General features: G+C 51.0%; 1 protein-coding gene across 7 annotated transcripts in view; it reads right to left on the bottom strand.

The window, feature by feature from the left end:
* Window positions 1–1,230: 1,230 nt before the first annotated feature.
* DTNB (dystrobrevin beta) overlaps window positions 1,231–22,187 on the bottom strand; it is a 138,736-nt gene continuing 117,779 nt past the window's right edge. For 4 of the 7 annotated variants that reach the window (XM_023745817.1, XM_006104586.3, XM_014446892.2 and 1 more), the window contains 5 exons: window positions 11,644–11,803; window positions 10,777–10,866; window positions 7,353–7,406; window positions 3,334–3,366; window positions 1,231–1,546 (listed from right to left, as the gene is read on the bottom strand). In XM_023745817.1, coding sequence (XP_023601585.1) covers window positions 3,362–3,366; window positions 7,353–7,406; window positions 10,777–10,866; window positions 11,644–11,803 — 309 coding nt within the window. In that variant the 3' untranslated portion in view covers window positions 1,231–1,546; window positions 3,334–3,361. The remainder of the gene's footprint in view (window positions 1,547–3,333; window positions 3,367–7,352; window positions 7,407–10,776; window positions 10,867–11,643; window positions 11,804–22,187) is intronic. The other 3 variants (XM_014446891.2, XM_014446893.2, XM_014446896.2) reach the window with 3 other exon arrangements.

The raw sequence follows: 22,187 nt of genomic DNA, 5'->3' as shown, positions 1-22,187 counted from the left end.
TTCGGCTCTGTTCGCAGGGACCGGTACACAGTGTGAGAAGTCAGAGCTGCAGGGGAAGCAGTCACCCAATGGTGTCATCTCCGGGGTTGAGTCATAGCCCCCCCCCATACCTTACTCCCATTATTTGGAAGGTCCCCCAAACTTTCCATGTGGTTACACTCATCCCTGCCCCTTCTGGTCCCCCAGGCAGGCCGGTTCCCCGCCTTCTGGGCGCGGGAGCACATTTTCACCGATGGCTTTCTCCTCCCAGGGCCTCTGCTGGTCACTGAACAGACGGAGCACCTGAGAGCTGCTGTGGGGGGTCAACCCTCCACCAGGTGTGGGGCTCCTCCCGAGGCGTGGAGGGGGCGCGATCTTACACCCAGGGGACACGCTCCTGGCCCCCTTGCTCCTCGCGGGCATCGGCGGGAGCAGGCTCCCTCGCACCTGCCCCTCACCCCGTACTCGCGGGTGCGGCTCTCCCACACACCAGCCTTGCCCTCCTCCCGGAAGGAGGGCAATCGAGGGAGCAGAGACAGTGCCGGGGAAGGACTAACCCCGCCCCCGCCGTACCCCGGCGGCTCCCTCACGCGGTTCCCATGTGACTCCCCGTGTCTGGCTGGGCTGAGCGCTCTGGCTCCGCACAGACCTCCGCGGGCAGCGGGCAGGGGTCTGCAGAGGCGTGTGCTGGGGGATGCGAGAGCCAGCTGTGGGGCCTCTCACTTCATTCCAGTCACTGCCCTTTATAAATATTTATAGAAGTTCTTCTACTAAAAATAACATCCTGGAGCCCAGGGAGGAGAAAAAAATAAACGCCGAGCACCGGGACTTGGGATGAAGATCAAGTGTGGCAGCGCAGAATGGAGCCCTGCGCGGGGACGGGCTGCGTGCGCGCGGCACCCGGGCGGGGCGCCCCCTGGCGGCCACGGGCCAGGGCGCCTGGCGACCGGCACGGCTTTGCTCACAGAACTCTCGCTGCTGGAGGAGCGCGGGCTGCGACGCAGAGCTCCGCTCCCCCTTCCCGTCCCCGGCTGCTCTGCAGCGGCTGCCGCGGCATCAAACGGGGCGGCGGAAGCCTCACCGAGCGAGGGAAAGGAAGGAGACTATTTTTAGCACTGTGGCCAGGGGGTGAATGTCTCACCTGTTTGTTTTAAAGGTAGGGAGGAAACTTGTGCCCCCCCCCCCACCCCCCGGGGAAGCACCCTATATGCTGGCAAGAGGCCAGCAAGAACTCCAGGTCACACACACACACACAGGAGGCTTGTGCTGTTTCTTTTCTCTTTCAACCCCCCATAGACTCCCCCCCGCAGAGATGAGACCCTGCCTGAGGGGAGAGCGAAGATGCTAGTTCATGCAGGACTGGGCGAGGGGGCCGCCCACCAGCAGGGCATCAGGCGGCCTCCCACTCCCCACTGGCTCTGGGTTCCCCTCTGCCGGGCGGGTGGTGACATCTGGCAGCCTGCAGGCCGGATCCAGGTGTGCAGTGGAAAGACGGACAGGAATGCGCCTCTGGGGGAGAACCCCGCCTTCCTCAGGTCGATGCCAGCTCGCTCCACGCCTCCGGGGCCTGTGCAGGGCAGATGCGCTGTTACTGGCGGGCACTGCGAGAGCCTCGGAGCAAACGCTGCTAACATCTGCTGGGGATGAGGCTTCGGGCAGGGCCGGGTCTCTGGGTGTTCCCTTTCACCTGGGAAGGGTGCAGCGGGCTGACGGTACTCACACCCCCTTTCCCAGGGGCACCCAGAATCTCTGGAGTCCCGCTTGGGTCACCGGGTTGGAAAATACTTCCCGGGTTCGCAGTGCAGGGTGTGGAATGTGACTGAGGAGAAGGGCAGGGAGGTCAGAGACATGCCTGTAAACACCGAGTGGGAGGGAGGGAGGCCTTCGCTCGCGTCATGGCAGCGAGCAGACCTTAGGGGTCCCTGCAACGCAGCCACCTGGAAGGCTGGGCTTTTCACCCGACTTTCTGCGGGGGTGAGTTTCTCCTCATGTCTGACAGGCCGGGGAACAGTGCCAGGGGCAGAGGACCCAGCTCCGCTTCTATTTCTGGCACCCAGTTCCGGGTGGTGGGCCTTCGTTGCCTCTCTGCAGGAACGGGGTGAGCCAGATGGCTCAGAGCCGCCGCTCCCTGTCTCCCAGGTCCAGTGCCCCAGGGAGGGGGGCTCTGGCAGCTCCTGAAGGCAAGTTGACTCCTGACTCCCTCGCTAGCTGGGCAGCCTGGGGCTGCTGTCCGGAAGGGCCTTGCCTGAGTGTGCAGTGCATTTAGGTAAAAGCCTGCCCAGGCCCCGGAGGCTCTGTGATTTCCAGGGCAGCGGGCGAATTTCTGCAGCTTGGGCGCCTGCAGGATCCCTGAGTCAGTGCAGGCCTCACAGCTGGCAGGTGCGTGGGGGACAGAGCCCCACAAGGGCCTGGTGCAGACGGGGGTGGAGGGAGTGTCGGGAAAAGGCCTGGAGGCTGCTCCAGGGTGAGACAGCTTGGACGGGCCTGGGAAGGCTCCTCTTCTGAATCATGGGCCTGCAGCCCTGGCTTTTCTGCCGGAAAGATCTGTAACTCAGCAAGATGGCCTAACGTTTACACACACGTGGGGGAGGGGAGGGGAGGGAAGAAAAGATTGAAAAACAAAGAGACCTCTCCTGGCTGTACCAAAGGCATCTATCCTTGAAAGAAATCATTTCCGAGCATGCCCAGAAGCTGCAGTATCTTGTAACTGGAACTAGGTAAGAATTAAGGCCCTAAGATGAAAAAGGGGAAGACTAATTCCTAAAGGCAATGGGCATTTGCCTGAGGGCAACCTGTACTCTTATTTCTTTAAGGAAGTGAGAAGGTGCAGCTCGCGGGCACCGCCGGGACTGGCTCGATCGATCGGCTAACGGGGGCAGTGTGATCCTGCAGATGAAACAGGTGTCGGAGGTGAGGACTGCGGCAGGTTACAGCTCTGGGTGACAGGGTCTCCGGGACTCAGGGGCTGTGGTTTGGGTCCCAGGGAAGAATGACAGTGGCCATGGGAAAACAGGAGCAGGGAGGCAGGGCAACCCCAGGACGCGGGCGGCTCTCAGCCGACCTCTGAGGACACAGCCTGCTCAGCCAACTGCATCCTGACACAGGTGTCGCCGAGCCCTGTCTGAGCCCAGGCCCAGGCCCAGGCCAATGGGACCCGGGCCAAATGGCTAGGCTGGTGGGGCTTGGCAAGGGGAAGAGGCGCAGTCGGGCTCTGTAAAGAAAACCCTGCCTTGGGTCTCCACCTGTTGGGTGGGTCTGGCCTGGGAGGTGGGGCTGAAGAAAGGGAGGGGGAAAGGCAGACCGTGAGCTTGAAGGGAAGGGCTGTGGGGAGAGCAGAGCAGGCTCTGTACTCACCGCTTCCTCTCGGTCCCTGGCTCCTCCGTTAACCTGTGCAGCACGGACACAAACAACACACTGAGGTCACCACCAGGGCCTTCTCACTCCCTGGACCTTTCCCCAGGGGCCCCCTGACCCCCGCACCCATGGGCTTCTGGACTCGCCTCTCCCTTTGTTCCTCGTAGACCGACTTCCCCCAGCAGGTGTGAAAACAGAGGAGCTCCACACCACCTACAGCCAGCAGCTGCAACCCCATAAAAGCCGCGGAGACCAGCGCCTCCCAGGAGGACATACTGATACTAGAATGGAACGGAAGCCCCCCGAAATCCAGGGAGTGGTTACTTCAGGGGGTATAGCCCCTGCAGTCCTGAGCGTGAACTTGGTGAGAGTGAGCTACACTCAGTGGGGCAGCGTTTCCGTCCTGCAGGCGTATCCGCTTGGGGATGCGAGGCCATCCTCTCGCTCGCCCTGGATTTGCGGCCACTGCCTGGACCCTCACTGTCTTCCTCACGGAGGCCGCCACCGGTCTCCAGACCCGCACAGGGTCCTTTACGTGTGCAAACTGTGCCTCCAGCTCTCAACACCAGGCCTGGCAGGTCCTGGGGGAGGGATTCTGAAGAACCCAGGAGCATAAATGAGACCCTGGAGTAGCTGCGACAAATTCAGGCTCTGAAGTCACATGGGAAAGTTCTGCTTGTCTGTGCCATCTATGTGGTCTTGGTTAAAAGTGATCACCACTCAAGGTGAGGGGTGAGGGGATGCAAAGTAGGAAGGGTACCCCAACAGAGCAGAAGCATTCCTCAGGATGCAGCGGACAGAGAGCCAGGGCAGGGCAGGGAGAGGCCTGAGGGGGGGATGTGGGTGGGAAGTCCAGCTCAGGTGTGAATTCTTCAAAAGTGTCCACCTGGCTCTCAAGGTGTCTACACTGAGAGACGATGTTTGCCTGACAAGTTGTGTTTATATTTTGTCAGCAAGATCTCAACCCCAAAGAGGCAAATCTCTCTCTTTATGGTTGATAGTTACTGCTCTCCAATGCCTAGGTCAGTGGTTCTCAACCTTCCTAATGCCGAGACCCTTTAATACAGTTCCTCATGTTGTGGTGACCCCCAATTTCATTGTTACAAACTGAACATAATTAAAGCATAGTGATTAATCACAAAACCAATATGTAATTATATATGTGTTTTCCGATGGTCTTAGGCGACCCCTGTGAAAGGGTCGTTCGACCCCCAAAGGGATCGCGACCCACAGGTTGAGAACCACTGGCCTAGGTGGCAGTAGCTACTGCAAAGCCTACAGCAAAAACTCACGCCCAGATCATGGCAGAGACTCAGAAGGTCTATCCATAAAAACACTTGGTTTTAGAACCACACCCACATAACAGCTACACTGTAGCGACAGGGACATATCCGAGGACCTTACAAGCATGTCAAACTCAAGGCCACGGGGCCGCAAGTTTGACATGCATGCTTACAATGTTGAAAGTCAAACATTTTTCTAAAACTCTATCCATCTCTAACCCCAACTCCTAACACTCTTCCCTCGGGGATGACACCTAAAAGCCACAGCAATAGAAAGGTAGGTGCTCTCACAGAAAGATTTGACGACGACATAAACTCTGGTACAGGCACTGACAGACACAGGAGCAGACACAGAGAGCGGGAGGAACAGGAAGCAGAGCTGTGATAGGGCCACGCAGGCGTGAAGGCAGAGACCCTGAAGCCGGAGACACCAGGCCAGGGGACCGTGCCCAGTCCACACGTGAGGTGCAGCCTACGTCCGGCCTTGAACCAGGACTGCCGGCTAAAGCCCATGGTCCGGACGAGCCCCAGTGGTCAGGGCAGAGCCCTCTGGGCTTCGGGGATCGGAGGGAGGCTGAGGAGAGGCCATGGGAAACTATTGGAGGAGGGAGGGTCTACGGCAAGAGAGGCCAGAGCAGCAGCGGTTACGTCTTCAGCCAAGAGCACCCCACATGAACGCCAGGGTCTGGTTGGACTGTGTGCATGCGTGCGTGCTTGTGTGGCGCATGTGTTTACAGAAGTGTAAATTGATCTTTGTGTGTCTGCTTTTCACCTCTTGTACTGCAACCCTCCTGCCTTCTTCCTCAGTCTCCTATTGGCACAGGGACGCCAGTCTTCCCTACATTCCTCTGTAGCATTTCTAAATGTTTCAAACACCACTGCCCTCTGCTTCTGACCTTCAACATCCATGCCAGACCTGCCATTCTCACCCACCATCCCAGGGCGTGTCCGCCTCCTCCCAGGCCTGGCTCTGGTCACTAGATGGTTTCAGCACCTGCCGGAGGTGTCCTCTGCCCCCCGTTTCTTCCTTGGCAATGCCAGTGTCCTGGCTGACACACTCCAAAGCCTCCCCTCTTACCCACACGAGCCGTAGGGGCAAACACCACTGCAGACCCCCTCCCACCAGGCTTTCCCTTTCCCTTCACAGCTTCCTGGCCGTATCGACCTTCTTCCCTCCCTTTCTTCCCGTCACTTAGTCTAGTCATCTGTTCAGACTAGAGCCTGGGTGTTGGAGGTAGAGAAACCGGGGTTGAATCCAGGCTCTGCCACGTACGCCCTGTGCAGTCCTCCAGCGGCTCTGAGCCTTGTCTAGAACCCGTCCTCCCGGGGCTGTGGAACCAACAGGAGGGTCGTGTCCAGCAGCCAACAGGGACCTTCCAGGCCTTCGCCGCCTCTCTCCCTGACAACGTGCTCGTGGCACATCACCCTGTTTATTTCCTTCCATTTCTTCATTCACTGACATCCCACTGCACGCGAGGCACCGTTCCAGGCACTGGGGGTACAACGCGCACAAAACAGACCAAGGGCTCTGCCTCGTGGAGCTCACGTTTTGGAGGAATCCAGCAACGGACATATTGGTGTGTAACAAATAACAGCTAACTCTTGCCCTAGCTGGTTTGGCTCAGTGGATAGAGTGTTGGTCTGCGGACTGGAGGCTCCTGGGTTCGATTCCCGTCAAGGGCACGTTCCCCAGTTGTGGGCTCGATCCCCAGTAGGGGTGTACAGGAGGTAGCCGATCAATGATTCTCTCTCATCACTGATGTTTCTATTTCTCTCTCTTCCTCTCTGAAATCAATAAAAATATTTTTTAAAAAAATAACAGCTCTTAAATGTCCAAAGAGAATTTTGTTGTCTGGTGAAATACAGAAGCATGAAAATGAAGAACATGGAGTTGGGAGTCAGAAGGACCCAGTTCAAACCCAGTATCTGCCACTTAATAGCTACATGATCTAAGTTTCTCTGAGCCTATTTTCTAATCAGTAAAATGGGACTGTTATTCTCTATCTCACAGGGTTGTTAAGGATTAAATGAGATCATGTGTGGCAATCACTTGGCACAGCTCTTCACACATAGTATTAAGTAGGTTTTACATTCCAGGCACACCTCATTTTATTGCACTTCCCTTTACTGTGCATCACAGATGCTGTGTTTTTTACAAACTGAAGGCAAGAACCTCCACCTGCAATAAGATGATGACTGGCTTTATGGCGATACTCGCTTTATTGCGCTGGTCTGGAACCGATCCTGCAATATCTCTGAGGTATATCTACACTGACCTCTGCTGATACCTCTTTATTGCTTTTCTGCCCACAATCACCTCTTCCTTTTCAGAACCCTTCCCTGTACGTATAATCGTCCACTCACAGTTTGATGATTAACTTTTCCTGCCACTTCATTTTGTCTCCTGTTTATTTTGCATCTTGCTTTCCTAACTACATCATAAACTCCTTGAGGTGAGGGGGCAGGTTTTGTTTGGCTGTTTATCTAATTTCCTGTGTCCCAACCACCTATCATTGCATCAGAAATCAGGAGGCTTTGCTGACCCACTGACACTACCGCCTCCGGGGAAACACTTGGCGACCAGTGCGGACAAGGAGGCAGGAGGAGCTGAGGGGCTGACAGCTTTGGGGGAAGGTGGCAGCAGGAGGAAAAGCAGAAACAAGAGGGAGGGGGCGCTTGTTCAGGGGCTACACAGCTCTGCTCCCGTTCGCACGCGGGGTCCTGAGCTGCCTTTACCTCTGTCTTTCCCACTCTGCCTCTTCTCCTCTTCTTCCTCTGCACCTTCCTCTGCTGGGAAAACAAGGAAGCCCGTGACCTTGAGCACAGGACAAGCATAGAGGGGGGTGAAGGGAGTCACACAGGAGGCTGGGGATGACACCCTGGCTACCGGCTCATGGCTGCAGCCTCCAAGCCTCACCTCGTCTGCACCCTGTGGGGTCCAGTCCCCCACCATGCTTCACAGGACCTACTCAGAGCCCTTAGAAGCAAGCAGAGCAGTCCGATGTCCCCTGCACGGCTGCTGGCTTCCTGGTGACCGAGGTGGGGTGGCCACCTCTTCTCTATGCCCGTTTTCCCTACGGGGATGACATCCACTCTGGGTATAGCTAATATCGTGCATTCAGGTTAAAGAAAGCAACCATGAAAGTGCATGGTGGGGATACCTAGATCTACACTGGCTTCCGTTAAAACAAACAAACAAACAACAAACACCTAGAGGTTTTAGCTGACAACAATCTTAAAATGACTGAGCAGTGCAATTGGCTGTGAGAATAAAATGAGTGGCATCTCAGGTTGCTTTTGCAGGGGTCTGCTCAGGGAGGTCACAGTTCGCTGTGCTCTGCAGGGAGAAGACCCCCCACCGCCCGGGGATCCGAAGTGTGCTCAGCCCTGGGAACTCACTCACTTTGAACTGGGGCCTTGAAGCACTCGGCCACAGCCCAGCGTGGGCAAGCAGGAGGGCAGAGTGGAAACCACGCCGCCTTAGGGATGGCTGAGGGAACCCCCAGACAGTTGCCTAAAGAGGAATAAGGCTGAGGGAGAGCCTTGCTGTCTGCTGCCAGATACTTGAAAGGCAACAGAAAGAGCAGGAACTGAACGGACTCTGGGTAGCTTTCGAGGGTTGAGTGAGGATTAATGGGTTACAGAAAGGCGGATTGTGGCTCCCTGATAAGGAAGAACTTCCCAATGATGAGCTCACTGGAAATATTCAGACAGAGGACTTTTATATCGGGAGGCAAACTGGAGCAAATGACTTCTAAGATCCCGGCCAACTTGAAGATTCCATTATTTGTGAAAATATTTCAAAAAAGATGAGGAGGGCAAGCTAGGGGTATAAATAGCAGGTCCACCCTGTATAGAATAGATGTAAAGATAACCTGAACATCTGATCTCATCCTGACACCAGCTCCACGGTGGCAGTGAGAATGGGCTGGTGTGGGGGACGGCCCTTCCATGCACTGGGACACTGGCCGCCTTGCATGTAAAAACGTCTATTCCCGCATTTTATGGAGATACTGAGCCATGTGTGGGCTCGGTCCACATCTACTTATGGACGTCAGTGTTGGAGCGAGCAGCGCAGCAGTGAAGGGGCCCTCGTGCAGCTGCGGGCTTGATGTTCTGTCCTGTGTAGGATAGGGCAGTGGGAAGAGCACCGACTTGGGTCCTGAAGCCCTAAGTCAGTGGTTCTCAACCTTGGCTGCACATTAGAATCACCTGGGAATCTTTTTAAAATCCTGATTTCTAGGCCTCATCCTCCGGAAATTCTGTTTCTTTGTTATGGGGTGGGGCCACAACATCAGTAACAAAGAAACAGAATTTCCAGAGGATGAGGCCCAGAAATCAGGATTTAAAAAAGATTCCCAGGTGATTCTAATGTGCAGCCAAGGTTGAGAACCACTGCCCTAAGTTCTAGGACCAGCTCTGCCCCTTCAAGCTGCACGTTAGGCAGATTACTTTCCTGATAACTACTCACTGCATTTCTAAAGCAAGGGGACTGGACAACGTGATCTCTAAGGCACCGTCCAGACACATGGCACAATTCTGTGGCCACCACCCTTTCCTGCTGTGAGAGGTCGCCGTGCATCTCCTAAACCAGCGGTCGCCAACCTTTCGGACCTCACAGACCACCAGCGGTCCATGGACCACCGGCTGGCGACTGCGGTCCTAACTTCCAGTTTCTGTGAAGCTGCTTGGCCTGCATGTGCTTTGTTTAATGATGTCCAGTTACCTCCTATCCAGTGTGATGAGCTCATGGGCCACTTATTCTGCATAAACCCTAGTAAGTTGCCAAGAGGCACACGTGTAGCTAATTTCTTGGGCCTGAAATCCCTTAAGAAATTCCCTTTAAAAGTGGGGTTTCTGAAACCTGAGGGGAGCTCTAATAGAAGGCACTTTCTAATCACTTGTGAGGTCACCTCGACGCAGTCACTGCTTCTGCCTACGTGTGCATGGAGGGGGTGCTTTTAACAGGGACTGAGAAGTAGCACCAGAATCGGACAGTGTCCCCATAACGCTCCCTGCACAGGAGGACTGGATCTTAACTGCTCTGGAAAAACCAACCCCGGCCACACATTGATTCTCCCCTAAAAGACAACAGGCAGGTTCGGGGGCGAAGCCACGGCCGGACCCTGGCTGGTCCCTGACACTAAAGGCTTGGAACCACAAGGCTGGCCGTCCTGAGGAGCATGGCCGGATGGTTTCGATGTCTGTGTCTGAGTGAGTGTATGTGTTTGAATAGTCCATGGAGAACCGGCTTTATATTTTTAATGAATAACCTAAGCTACCTCAAGGCATTTAAAAGCATTACATTAGGTCAAAAGAAACAAAAGAGCCACATGCTAGTAAACGAGTGACCTACAGCCCTTAGGGAGGGAACCATTGGTTAGTACACAGCAGGGGAACCTGACCACTGCAAAGAAATGAGCAAGTCTCTGGCCGCTAGAGAGCTGATGGCGTCACGGGATTCTTAATGATACGATGGTATGGGAACGGCCTTTTATTTTCCTCTCTTTCCTGGGTTTTATGTAAGGAAATAAACACCAAGAGGAAAGGATCTTTGGAAAATCAATGAAATAGCCAAGTGACGGAGAGACTGAGAGAGAAGTCACAGTGGACACTGAACTTGAGGAGGGGAGGAGGCAACAGACTCAGGTCGCGAACTTCAAGTGGAATCAGAGCCTAGTCATGGACAAAAGGAGAGAATAGGGTTTCAAAACCAAATCAAAGCGGGGGAGCAGAAAGGCAGCCGGGAGGGAGTCCAGAAGCTGTGTGGCTGGTCCGGCGCCAGCCCTCCAGGAAAGCTGCAGAAAGAGCCGGGGTCAGGGCCTAGGAGAGAGCTGAGGGGGGAGGGGGCCCTAGGGAGACACACTCAGGGAGGAGGCGCCTCACTGGACTCAGAGGCCTAAACGCCTTTAAATTCTGCATTGTGTGTGCCCCACGCGGTGGACTCGTAAGAGAAACCTCAGTGTGCAACTGTCTCTATGTGACCCCGCGTGGGAGAGACTCTCAGGGCGGGGACGTCCAGTGTGCTCCTAGAAGGCCAAGGACGGGGCGGTGAGAGGGGGTGGCCTGTGCCCTGTGGTGACGGTTTACCACGCGGCGAGGAAGTGAGGAGCGCGTGCGGGAGAGGCGGCGCGGGCCGGGTGGGAGCTCTGGGCTTCACCTGCGTGGAGCTCCTTCACCAGGGATGACATGGTGTTGGTGATGGAGTCAGCAGCCACCAGCAGGTCATTGCGGAGGTTTCTCCTCGTACCTGAGGGGAGTCAGAGCAGATGGCGATGCCAGGTGGGTGGGCGTGGATACGAGAGAGCAGAGCCCATGACTCGGCCTGCCAGGCCCTGGGACAGTGCAGCGTGCCTCAGGGGACATGGGCCGCGGCCGCGCGAGGTACCCGAGTCCACCTCCTCCTCCCTGTCCTTCTCCACCTAAAGAGCAGGACCCTGCCAGCTCCAAGCTTCTCAGCCGCCATCAAAAGAGTCGGGTTCCAGAACGAACATCACTCCAAGGTGCTCCCCGGTCCTCGGCGGGGCCTCACCCTCCTGTGCTCCCACCTCCCTGTGTCTGTCTCCGCCCAGCAGGACTCCTTGGCCGCTCATCTTCCCCCAACTGCGGAGCACGCTGGCTGCCAGCTCCTCAGACGACGGACACTGACACGGAATGCCCTCAGCAAGGTCCCGTGCAGAGCCCGCCCTTCCTTCTCTTCTTGCCCCAAAGACTTTCCAGGGCAAGCGCGTGACTCTGGGAACTATTCCAGCCAATTGCTCTGGAGGAAGCAAAGTCCAGAGGGCAGGGCACTTCTCACAACCCTGAAAAAGAGCACGGAAACCCAGAGAGCTGCTCTGCGCGCACGCACACAGCCTGCAGACCTCCCGCTGGAGACCAGCCCATCTACTTGACTTATTTATTCTGCATGTAAAAACCTGGTCACTTAAACCTAAGCACACAGAAGAAGTGATACTGGAAAAATCTCAGTAAGAATCTGTTCCCAAACCCGCTCAGCTCTCAGCCATACTCTGCTCCTGGAACTGACCTTGTGCGAAGGCCTCCTGCATGTCGCCCCCGCCTCCGCTCAGGGGCTCCTGCGGACAGTGGGTGGGCGTGGAGCCAGCAGACGTTGAGCGGACGGGCATGGGCATTGGGCGGCTGCCTCCGTGAGTGGGCGACGTGTGTGGCGATCCCGTGGCCTGGGCCTGGGAGAATCAGAGATGAAATGTTATCTCAGGTATCTTACCTCTTTGAAGAAGGGAGACGCCCTTCTCCCTCGGCAACCTGAGCCAGCCGGCAGGGCTTCGGTTCCGTGGGGCAATGCAGGGCACGGTCACATCAGCAAGGAAGGAGTCAGGCTGCCTCCAGGACTGGAGAGAGGAAGAAAAGAAAAAAAAAGAGAGAGAGAGGGGGAGAAACAAAAGGGGAGGAGGGAGAAGAGGGAGAGAAAACGGGAAGAATGGGGGAGAGTGGGAGGGAGAGCGAGGCTAGCACAGAGAGGCGCAGGCCTTCCAGGTGGGCAGGCTGAGCAGAGCAGCTGTGGAGGGTCTGAGAGGGGCTCGGGTCACAGCTGGGAAATAATACAGTGGTTCTCAACCTTCCTAATGCCGCGACCCTTTAATACAGTTCCTCATGTGGTGGTGACCCCCAACCATAAAATTATTTTCGTTGCTACTTAATAACTGTAATTTTGCTACTGTTATGAATCGTAATGTAAATATCTGATATGCAGGATGTATTTTCATTGTTACAAACTGAACATAATTAAAGCATAGTGATTAATCACAAAAACAATATGTAATTATATATGTGTTTTCCGATGGTCTTAGGCGACCCCTGTGAAAGGGTCATTCAACCCCCAAAGGGGTCGCGACCCACAGGTTGAGAACTGCTGAAATAATACATAATAATCTTTCAGTTTTGTTTGCAAACACATTCATGGATATGATCTCATTTGGCCCTCACAACACCTTGTGAGTAGAAAGCGCATATGTTTTTGTATCCATTTTACAGAAGAAAAACAAGGGTGAAACAGTAAGAGCTTCCAGTGGGAGGTGCGGGAATAAATCCTTCCACTCCAAGGGCAATCACGCCATGACGCGTACTCCGCAGCTCCCAGTCTGCATGCGGCTGGCGCCTGAGCTTGTGCGGCAGGAGCCCAGCAGCTGCTGTTCCCAGAGCAGGGCCACACGGCCTGTCACACGGCACGTGTCGAGCACGCAAGCTGAGGTCTTTGAGGCCCTCCTGCAGGGACCAGGTGAGAACGCACACATGTTCAGGGACGCCTGAACGTTGCTTGTGAAGGCCCCGGTGCAGTTCTGGGAAAGCCTGGAGCAATGGGATATGATTTAAAGACTCTAAAGCAGTGGTTCTCAACCTTCCTAATGCCGTGACCCTTTAATACAGTTCCTCATGTTGTGGTGACCCCCAATTTCATTGTTACAAATGGAACATAATTAAAGCATAGTGATTAATCACAAAAACAATATGTCATTATATATGTGTTTTCCGATGGTCTTAGGCGACCCCTGTGAAAGGGTTGTTCGACTCCCAAAGGGGTCACGACCCACAGGTTGAGAACCGCTGCTCTAAAGGGAGCTCACTGAGGTTTGGGCTCTGCTGCCTTTCAGAGCAAGGGAAACTGAATGTGGCAGGTAGACTAGGGTTTTCTGCGGAAGCAAAACTGGAAAAACATACGCCAAGTGTGCTAATGAGTTCAAATGAAAATAATTATTTTTTTGAGATCTAGCTTAACCTGCCCCCCCTGCCCTCCACTCCTCCCCCGCCCCCCCCCCGCCCAAATCTGCCTGAACAGGCTGACGGTTTGTCTGCACAAAGCCTCACCTCAATGCTGCCACCAGAGAAGGCGCTGGCTGAACAGAACAGCTTGTTCTCCATCGTCCTACTTTGATCTTGTGTGTGTGTGTGTGCGCGCGTGTGTGTGTGTTTAGAGAAATGTAAAAAAAAAGAGGAAGCTAAAAAATATAATATACTGCCCAAATTAATAACTGTTGATGTGGTATCAAAATTATTTCAGCTTAAAAATACTGCCGATAAATCTGAAGACCCCTTAAGATTTGGTGAAGGATCACCAATTATTTCTAGTCCCAGTCCCCTCATCTTATTCCTTCATAGGCGACCATTATCAAAGATTCTGGTGTGAAACGTTTTACCTATGTGTATACTAGTATATGTAACTATGAATAATATATGACAGCTCATGCTTTTAAATTTTGTATAAATGGCATCATTCTGCACATATCATTGTACAATTTGCTTTTATCACTTAGCACACTTTTTGAGATTTTTCTGTGATACAAATAAATATGAACTTAGACCCTTAACTCATATTATATATATAAAAACTCCCCAAGTGGGTCAGACTAAATAGAACTAAAACTATAAAACTCTTAGAGGAAAAGATTAGGCAATGATTTTTTAGATATGACAAGAAGCATAGCTACAAAAGAAAAAATAGATAAACTTCATCAAAATTAAAAACTTTTCTTCAAAGGACACCTTTAAGAAAGTGAAATGACAACTCAGAATAAAAAAATTTTGCAAATCATATATCTGATTAGTGATTTGTATCTAGAATATGTAGAGAGCTCTTACACTCAATAATTAAAGGACAAATAACCTAATTTAAAAGTGGGCAAAGGATGTGAATAGACATTCTCCAGAGATATACAAATGTCCAATAAGCACATGAACAGATGCTCAACATCATAAGCTACTAGGGAAATGCAAATCAAAACTACAAGAAGATAGCAAGTCACACCCCAGCACGGCTATAATAAAAAGGACAGACAATAACAAGTGTTGACGAGGATGCGGAGAAACTGGAACCCTCATGAGCTGCTGGTAGGAATCTAAAATAGTGCCGCTGCTTTAGAAAACAGTCTGGCAATTCCTCAAAAGGTTAAACATTAGGTACCACATGACCCAGAAATTCCATTTCTATATATATATCTGCGCAAAAATTTGTACACAGGTGTTCATAGCAGCATTATACATAATACCCCTAAGTGGAAACAATCAAAATATCCATCAACTGATGAATGATTTGAATAATAAAATGATTTGACAATAAAAAGAAAGTACTGATACATGCTACAAAATGGAGAAACCTTGAAAATATGCAAAAAGAAGCCAGTTACAAAAGACCACACATTGTTTGATTCCATTGATATAAAATGTCCAGAACTGGCAGACCCACAGAGATAAAAAGTAGATTAGTGTTTGTCTGGGGCTGGGGGGCTTGGAAGGAATGAGGAATAGAGTGCTAAGGGGTATGGGATGCTTTGGGGGGGGTGATAAATTGTTCTAAAATTGGTTGTCATGATAGTTGTACAACTCTGTGAATATATTAACACTGAAACAGGGTGAATTGTATGTTATATAAATTACATCTCAATAAAACTATTATAAAAAAAAGACCCTACTAAGAAAAACAAAAAGATAAGCCATATACTGAGGAAAACATTTGCAAATTATATGTGATAAGGAACTTGTGGGTATTTGTAATAATTTTTTTGGATCTGACACCAAAAGCAAAGGCAACAAGAACAAAAATAAACAAGTGGGACATAAACTAAAAAGCTCTACACAGCAAAGGGAACCATCAACAAAATGAAAAGGCAAGTTGAACGAGAGAAAATAATTGCAAGTCATATACTACATATGATAATGAGTTAATATTGAAAAATATAAAAAACTCATACAGCCCTAACCGGTTTGGCTCAGTGGAAGAGCGTCGGCCTGCAGACTCAAGGGTCCTAGGTTCGATTCCGGTCAAGGGCATGTACCTTGGTTGCAGGCACATACCCAGTGGCGAGTGTGCAGGAGGCAGCTGATCAATGTTTCTCTCTCATCAATGTTTCTAACTCTCTATACCTCTCCCTTCCACTCTGTAAAATATCAATAAAATATATATTTTTAAAAAGAACTCATACAACCTAACAGCAAAAAACAAACAATCCAATTAAAAAATGGGCAGAGCAACTCAACAGACATTTTCCAAAGAAGACATAAATATAAATAACTGGCCAACAGGTACACGAAAAGGCGAGCAACATCACATCCATCAGGGAAATACAGACCAAAACCACAGCGAGATGTCACCTCACCCGTTAGAAATTATCATCAGAAAGACAAGAGGTAAAGTGTGGGTGAGGACATGGAGAAAAGGGAGTCCTTGTGAACTGTTGGTGGGAATGTAATTTGGTGCAGCCACTACGGACAACCGTATGGAGCAGTGATGGCGAACCTATGACACGCGTGTCAGAGGTGACACGCGAACTCATTTTTTTGGTTGATTTTTCTTTGTTAAATGGCATTTAAATATATAAAATAAATATCAAAAATATAAGTCTTTGTTTTACTCTGGTTGCAAATATCAAAAAATTTCTGTATGTGACACGGCACCAAAGTTAAGTTAGGGTTTTTCAAAATGCTGACACGTCGAGCACAAAAGGTTCGCCATCACTGGTATGGAGGTTCCTAAAAGCAACTCCACTTCCGGGTAGATATGCAAATAAAATGAAAATAGGATCTTGAAAAGGAATCAATACCCCATATTCACTGCAGCATTAGTCACAATAGCTAAGATATGGAAACAACCTAAATGGAGAGAGATGATGTGGTGTGTGCATACTCAGCCCTGAGGAGAAGGCAGTCCTGCTGTTTGTGATAACATGGGTGGACCTTGAGCGTATTATGTAAATGAAATGACTTAGACAGAACAGGATGAATACTGCACAGTATCACGTCAAATTCATAGAAACAGAAGAGAAAAGTGGTTGCCAGGGGCTGACGGGTGCGGAAAATAGGGAGAGGTTGGTAAAAGGGTACAAACTTTCAGTTATTAGGTAGTAAGGTCTGAGGATAGTAAGGTCTGAAGATAGAAAGTATAATATGGAGACTATAGTTGATAACATGGTATTATACAATAGAAATGTGCTAAGAGAGTAGCACATGCAAAAAGATCATATATATATATATATATACATATATATATGTTTGTTTTTTTTTTGATGGGTCTGTTAATTAACTAGATGGGGGGAATCCCTTCATGATGTATATCAAATTACCACAATGTACACTTTAAGTATCTCACAATTTTATGTCAATTATACTTACATAAAGCTGAAACACAAAAATAAACCAAAAAAACCCCCCACCTCCTGAATTCAGGACACATAACAAACTCTTAACAACTGAATCAGAAGACAAACAAACCCAATTACAAAACAAAGACTTGAACAGACACTTCACCAAAGAAGGATGTACAAATGGGCTAATCATCCACATGAAAAATACTCAACACGAGTAGTGATGAGGGAAAGGAGACCTGCAATCACAATGAGCGCCCCTCACCCACCAGAACAGCTACAATGAAAAGACGAACGGGCTGCGGGGACCTGGAACCCTCGTGCACTGCAGACGGGACTGCGAAAGGGTACAACCACTTTGGAAAACACTTTGGCAGTTTCTTAACATGTTCAACATAAACTTACCATATGTCCCAGCAATATCACTCCTGAGTATATACCCAAGAGAAATGAAAACATATGTCACCCAAAAACTTGTACACAAATGTTCATTAACAACAGTTTAATAGGCCAAAAGTGGAAACGATCCAAAAGTCCACTGACTGGTGACTGGCTTAACAAATGTGGCTTATCCAAATGTAATGGAATACTACAAAACCTCTTTTTGCTCTTTTTACTGCTGCTTAACGTTTATGATTTTCCAATGACAATTAAACATGTTCTATCTTGTGAAATATTCTATTTTTTTTTGTCAGTGGTTGTAAAACATTTATTATTCTTTACTTTTCAGGGTAGATATCTTTTAATACTAGTTTGAATACACCTTAGGAATACTGTTTTGGCTAGATAACATTATCATCTTTTAGTCATTGTCTTTTGTGGAACCACCTCTACCTTTTCCCCTATAATGACCATCACCCCCTGTTTTTTGGCCATTTTTATGGGAGCAGGGGGAAATAAAGCATAAAATCCATTCTACTTTGGAAAGCGTTTATGAACAGCCAGATCCAGTAGTTTCAGCCCCAACCCGAATTAGACAAGGAAAGTGGGAGAGAAGCTGCAGAAAAGGAAAGAAAGTTGCTGCAGAGGCCTGGCTGTGCAGGAAGAGCTGGGAGCCAGCAGTTTGGGATGCGGGAGGTCACAGACATGGTGGGCACTGGCAAAGCCAGGCCTTTCCTGGGCCTCCGAGGGTTGAGGGGACCAGAATAAAGGTCGATGCCCGGGTTGCTTGGGCAGCCTCAAGGAAGGTCCCCATGCACCCCAGTAGCTGATGGCTTTCCCATTAGCTGATGCCCTGGGACAAAGAGCCTAAAGTTGTCTTAATTACAGAGTTAGAACCTCAATGAGATTGTGTGAGAACCTTGGGTGCTGGGGAAGCCATGAATGTAGATGCCTCAGCCACGGGGCAGGGAGTGCTGCCCCTGAGAATCAGGCCTGCCCACAAGCAAAGGACATGTGGCCTCAGCAGAGATCCAACTGGAGCTGACAGAACAGCACCCAGCATGAGCCCCCAAGGCGCAGCGCCAACCTCGGGCACGGGATGGGGAAGAGTCTCTAAGACTAGCTTCGGTTTGCCTGGACACGCCGAGACCAAGGGTGCAGCTCAGACAGTGAGCACTCGAGAGGGAAATCAAGCCCAGTTAAGACAAAGAAAACACATTTTTTTTGCCTGAGAATGCGGCCTGTGAAACTCCAACTCCCTTCACTGTATGACGGGTACCTGTGGTCCCAGAGGGAAACCCAGCATGGCGCATGCGGCGAGTACGAACCACGTCCCTCAGTGAGATGTGGGCCAGCACCTGCCGGAGGAGGCAGAGCAGGCAGTCGTCTCCTGGGAGTACGCACTCTCAGTCATCGATGGAGCTGCCTGTGAAATGCTTTAACCAGATAAGCACATGTGGGTGGCAGACCTCAGAGATGGCCTCAAGGACACCCTGCCTTCTACTCTCACTCCTGTGGGATCCCCTCCCCTTGAACGTAGGCTGGGCACAGTGGCTGCTTCTCATGAATCAGGGAAATGGGATGTTACTTCCGAGACTCGGTTATAAAAGACTGTGACTTCTGTTTTGCCCCCCCCCCCCCCCCCCGCCCATCTCGCACTCTCCTGGATTTTCACGCTGGTGAAGCCAGCTGTCATCTCGCGAGCTGCCCTGTGGAAAGGCCCACGTGGCGAGGAGCTGAGCGTGGCTTCCAACCATCAGCCGCATTGAACAGAGGTCCTCAGTCCGTCAACCCGGGAGGAGTCCTGCCAACAGTGCAGGCTGCTGAGCCTGGAGGTGATGACCGTCTTGTGAGAGGTCCTGCCCCTCAGCTTGTGAGGACCCAGCTAAGGACCCACAGAAGCTCTGAGTTAAATATTTGTTCTTCTAAGCCATTAGGTTTGGGGGTAAGTTATCCTGCAGTGGTAGTAACCCATATGGGATGGCTGATCTTTTTCTTTATGTAATATTCTATCAGTCCCATCTGAGGACTTCTGATTGAGAACCTGGGGGCATAAGAAACCAGACTGACAGGCTCTCATGAGAGGCCACAGACCTCAGGAGAGAGGGCCATGAATGTGATGAGAAGAAAGGTAAGTATTATGATCAAGAAAGCCTTAGATCTGAGTGTGTGCCTAAGTCCCTGAGTATTAGTTTGTCCTGACAATGGAAGTCTCCACCTTTTAACTCTGTCAATAGTTACAGGACCTGCAGCACATTCTCAGCTGCGAAGTCAGTGACTCAGAAGGAGAGGAAAAGCCGCAGGCTCTGAGCCAGCACCGGGCTCGCACCCGCCTCGGGGAGAGTTTAGGGAGCAGTGTGATTCAGTGGGAGGGGTGCGGCTTAGAAGTCAGGGGCTCCGGTTTTCTTTCTGACTGCAGCACATGCGCTGAGATTTTTATGGGGCTCAGTCTTCTCATTTATAAACTGAGAGGCATCAATGAGATGGTCTCTGAAGTATTTTTCAGACATAAAATTCTATGCTTCTATGATTTCGCCAAGTTACCGCATCTCAGAAACGCCAAGTAATCATGGCTTTGCTTCGGTCACGATGACACGCCGGTGATGGATCCTCCTCCGAGGGTCTCTGCAGCCACCTCAGGGTCACAGAATGGCGTTTCCTGTATTAAATTACCTTTTTCTCACAAGTGGAGTCAACAACAGAGATAATGCGCATGTAGGCCTCAGGCAAAGGAAGGCTGTGAGGAGGTACAGGGTGGGGCTACTTCAAGAGAGACAGACCCAGGACCCCTGACTTCTAAGCCACGCCCCTCCCACTGGACCACACTGCCTCCTTCACGAGTATGAAGCTCCTGGGGTTCGAGACAGTGCTCGAGGGCAGAGCAACGCTCTCGGCAGGCTGAGAACCACCCGTGAGCCGCGTCAGGTCTGCTCATTCCTTGCCCTCTTGGTAGGCCAGGGCCAGAGGAGCACACTGAAAGTCAAGCCGGGGCACTGTGCCGTGCGATGGCGGGCTTTCCGTTCAGAGGGGCAGGCCCTCCCCATGGGCTGCCAAGCACTGCACTCCATGCAAACCAATGTAGACGAAGTGGCACAGGAGGAGGCGGGGGGGCGGGGGGAGCATCACAGCTGGGACCTTGAGATTATGGGGAACCTGAGAACCGCACAGAGTTGGTAAAGGTGGAGGAACTAGTCAGGTGGCTCTGGGATGGGAATCAGCTAACCAATGAGGGTATAAAACCACTGTGTGCCTCTGGGTTCGGCTGCCAGGAGAGGGGCAGTTCGCCTGGGAAGCAAGGAAGCTTTGCAATGTGCTACTTGGTGTGTCAAGGTTTCCCGATGCAAGGACAGTGGGATCTTACTGAAATACAACCTGCAAGAAAGGCCTGAATGCCGGAAGCCGGTCCATCCTTGCTGCTTGACACAGTCGCTGCAGGGAAGAAACATCTGCACAGCATATGTTTCAAGGGACCTGGCGTACATGGCATACTGTTCTTAATATGTTTGCTCACCTTCTTGGCGCTATGTGTTTTAACCAAGGTCACCTCTCCGAGGTTGTTTCCCAGGTAGGGATTTTTCCCTGAAGTTAGGGAGGGAATAAAACCCCTTAATTAAATGCCAGGTGGGTAGTTAATCACTTTAACTATGAACAATCACCCTTAAGCTACATAATCTTTACTCCCTGGAATGGAGATAAGAAACGCCCTAACCTTTGGAATAGAAATTGACAGGATTAAAATCAACTGGTATAAATACAGATGTAACAAAACAATTAAACACAGAACTTGACTGGAGATCCTGGCTAGAGATCCTGGCTAGGCTGCTGATCAACTGAATGCTGTCTTCGTGTCATTCCTTCTTCGCCGACTCCGTCCACACCTTTGGGGACCCCTGGACCTATTGGGGTTGGACCCTAACACCTGAATACAGCACAGGCTCCTCACGTGTCTAACCAATAACTGCACACAATAAGTGCCCTGTACTTCAGGTTCCCTGAACACAGAGGTCCCTTGTAGTTGGAAACAATTCTGCTGAAAATACAGAGCTAGAGACATGTTATAATCTGAGAAGCTCTTTAGTCTGCTGGCTCTTCACTTCTGAATCAGCAAAAATTGAGAACCTGAGAAAGCCATGCATCGTGTTCTAAGAAAATAGCTCAGAAATTATGCTTATAACTTCAGAGGGCTCACGACCCCAGGGAAACAGTCTCTGGTTTAGCCCAACCTTCATTTTCATATTTGAGGAGACTGGGGTCTACCGAGGTCATATAAGGTCACAAGTAGATTAGTAGAAAGGCTAAGGCTGGTTCCAGGGTCCTCTAATTGCCTCAAACTGCTGGGAGGAACCAAGGCAGACAGGGAGCACAGCACAGTGTCTCTGAGCCAGAAGGAACACGGATCAGTCAAGACTTCTCACTGCTAAAGCTCACCCTGAGTTTCAACAGGAGAGTCAATTTCCAATAAGGGTGAGGAATGTGAGAAACGTAATTACGACTTGGCTTCTTGTCTAGAACACAAACCTAATACTGGAGCCAACAGGTCCAGAGGATGCCAGAGAAGGTGACCTGAGGACACTGATCCTTCCCCACAGCTGGCACCTGGGCAGAGGCAGGGACTCACACGCTGAGGCAGAGAGAGCCGGCCGCAGGGAGAAAGGCGCTGTCTTAGCGGGAAACGACAGGCGCTGTTCTGGGCCATGTTTAGGCATCCCCAGCATGGTGCCCGGCACACAGTAGGGCTGCATTCCCTTCTTTTTCCTTATGGAACAGGAATGAATTTTTAAAAAAATCTCTTTGGTGCCCATTATAGTCAGGTAATCAAGCCCAGAGAGGCTTGTGGCACAAGCCTGATTCTGAGATGATGCCCTGGTAGCCAAGCTAACTGCACCCCCCCTCCACCCCCACCCCCCAACTAAGAGTCCGAGCTGAGCGGTTATCATGGTAACAGAAGGAGACACTTTAGTCTCCATTTCTATCTCTCTGACTCATGGACACCTGCCAGGTAGCAGATGGCCTGTGTGGACAATTACCTGCATTTTGCTGCAGTGTATTTAAATTAAACAGACTGGCCTCTTTGCCGCCGATCTTCAGAGGCCCT

This window comes from Myotis lucifugus, unplaced genomic scaffold, assembly GCF_000147115.1.
Source record: "Myotis lucifugus unplaced genomic scaffold, Myoluc2.0 scaffold_584, whole genome shotgun sequence".
NCBI classification, from domain to species: domain Eukaryota; kingdom Metazoa; phylum Chordata; class Mammalia; order Chiroptera; family Vespertilionidae; genus Myotis; species Myotis lucifugus.
The sequence above is the reverse complement of the archived record's forward strand: the minus strand, read 5'-3'. Positions and strand labels throughout refer to the sequence as shown.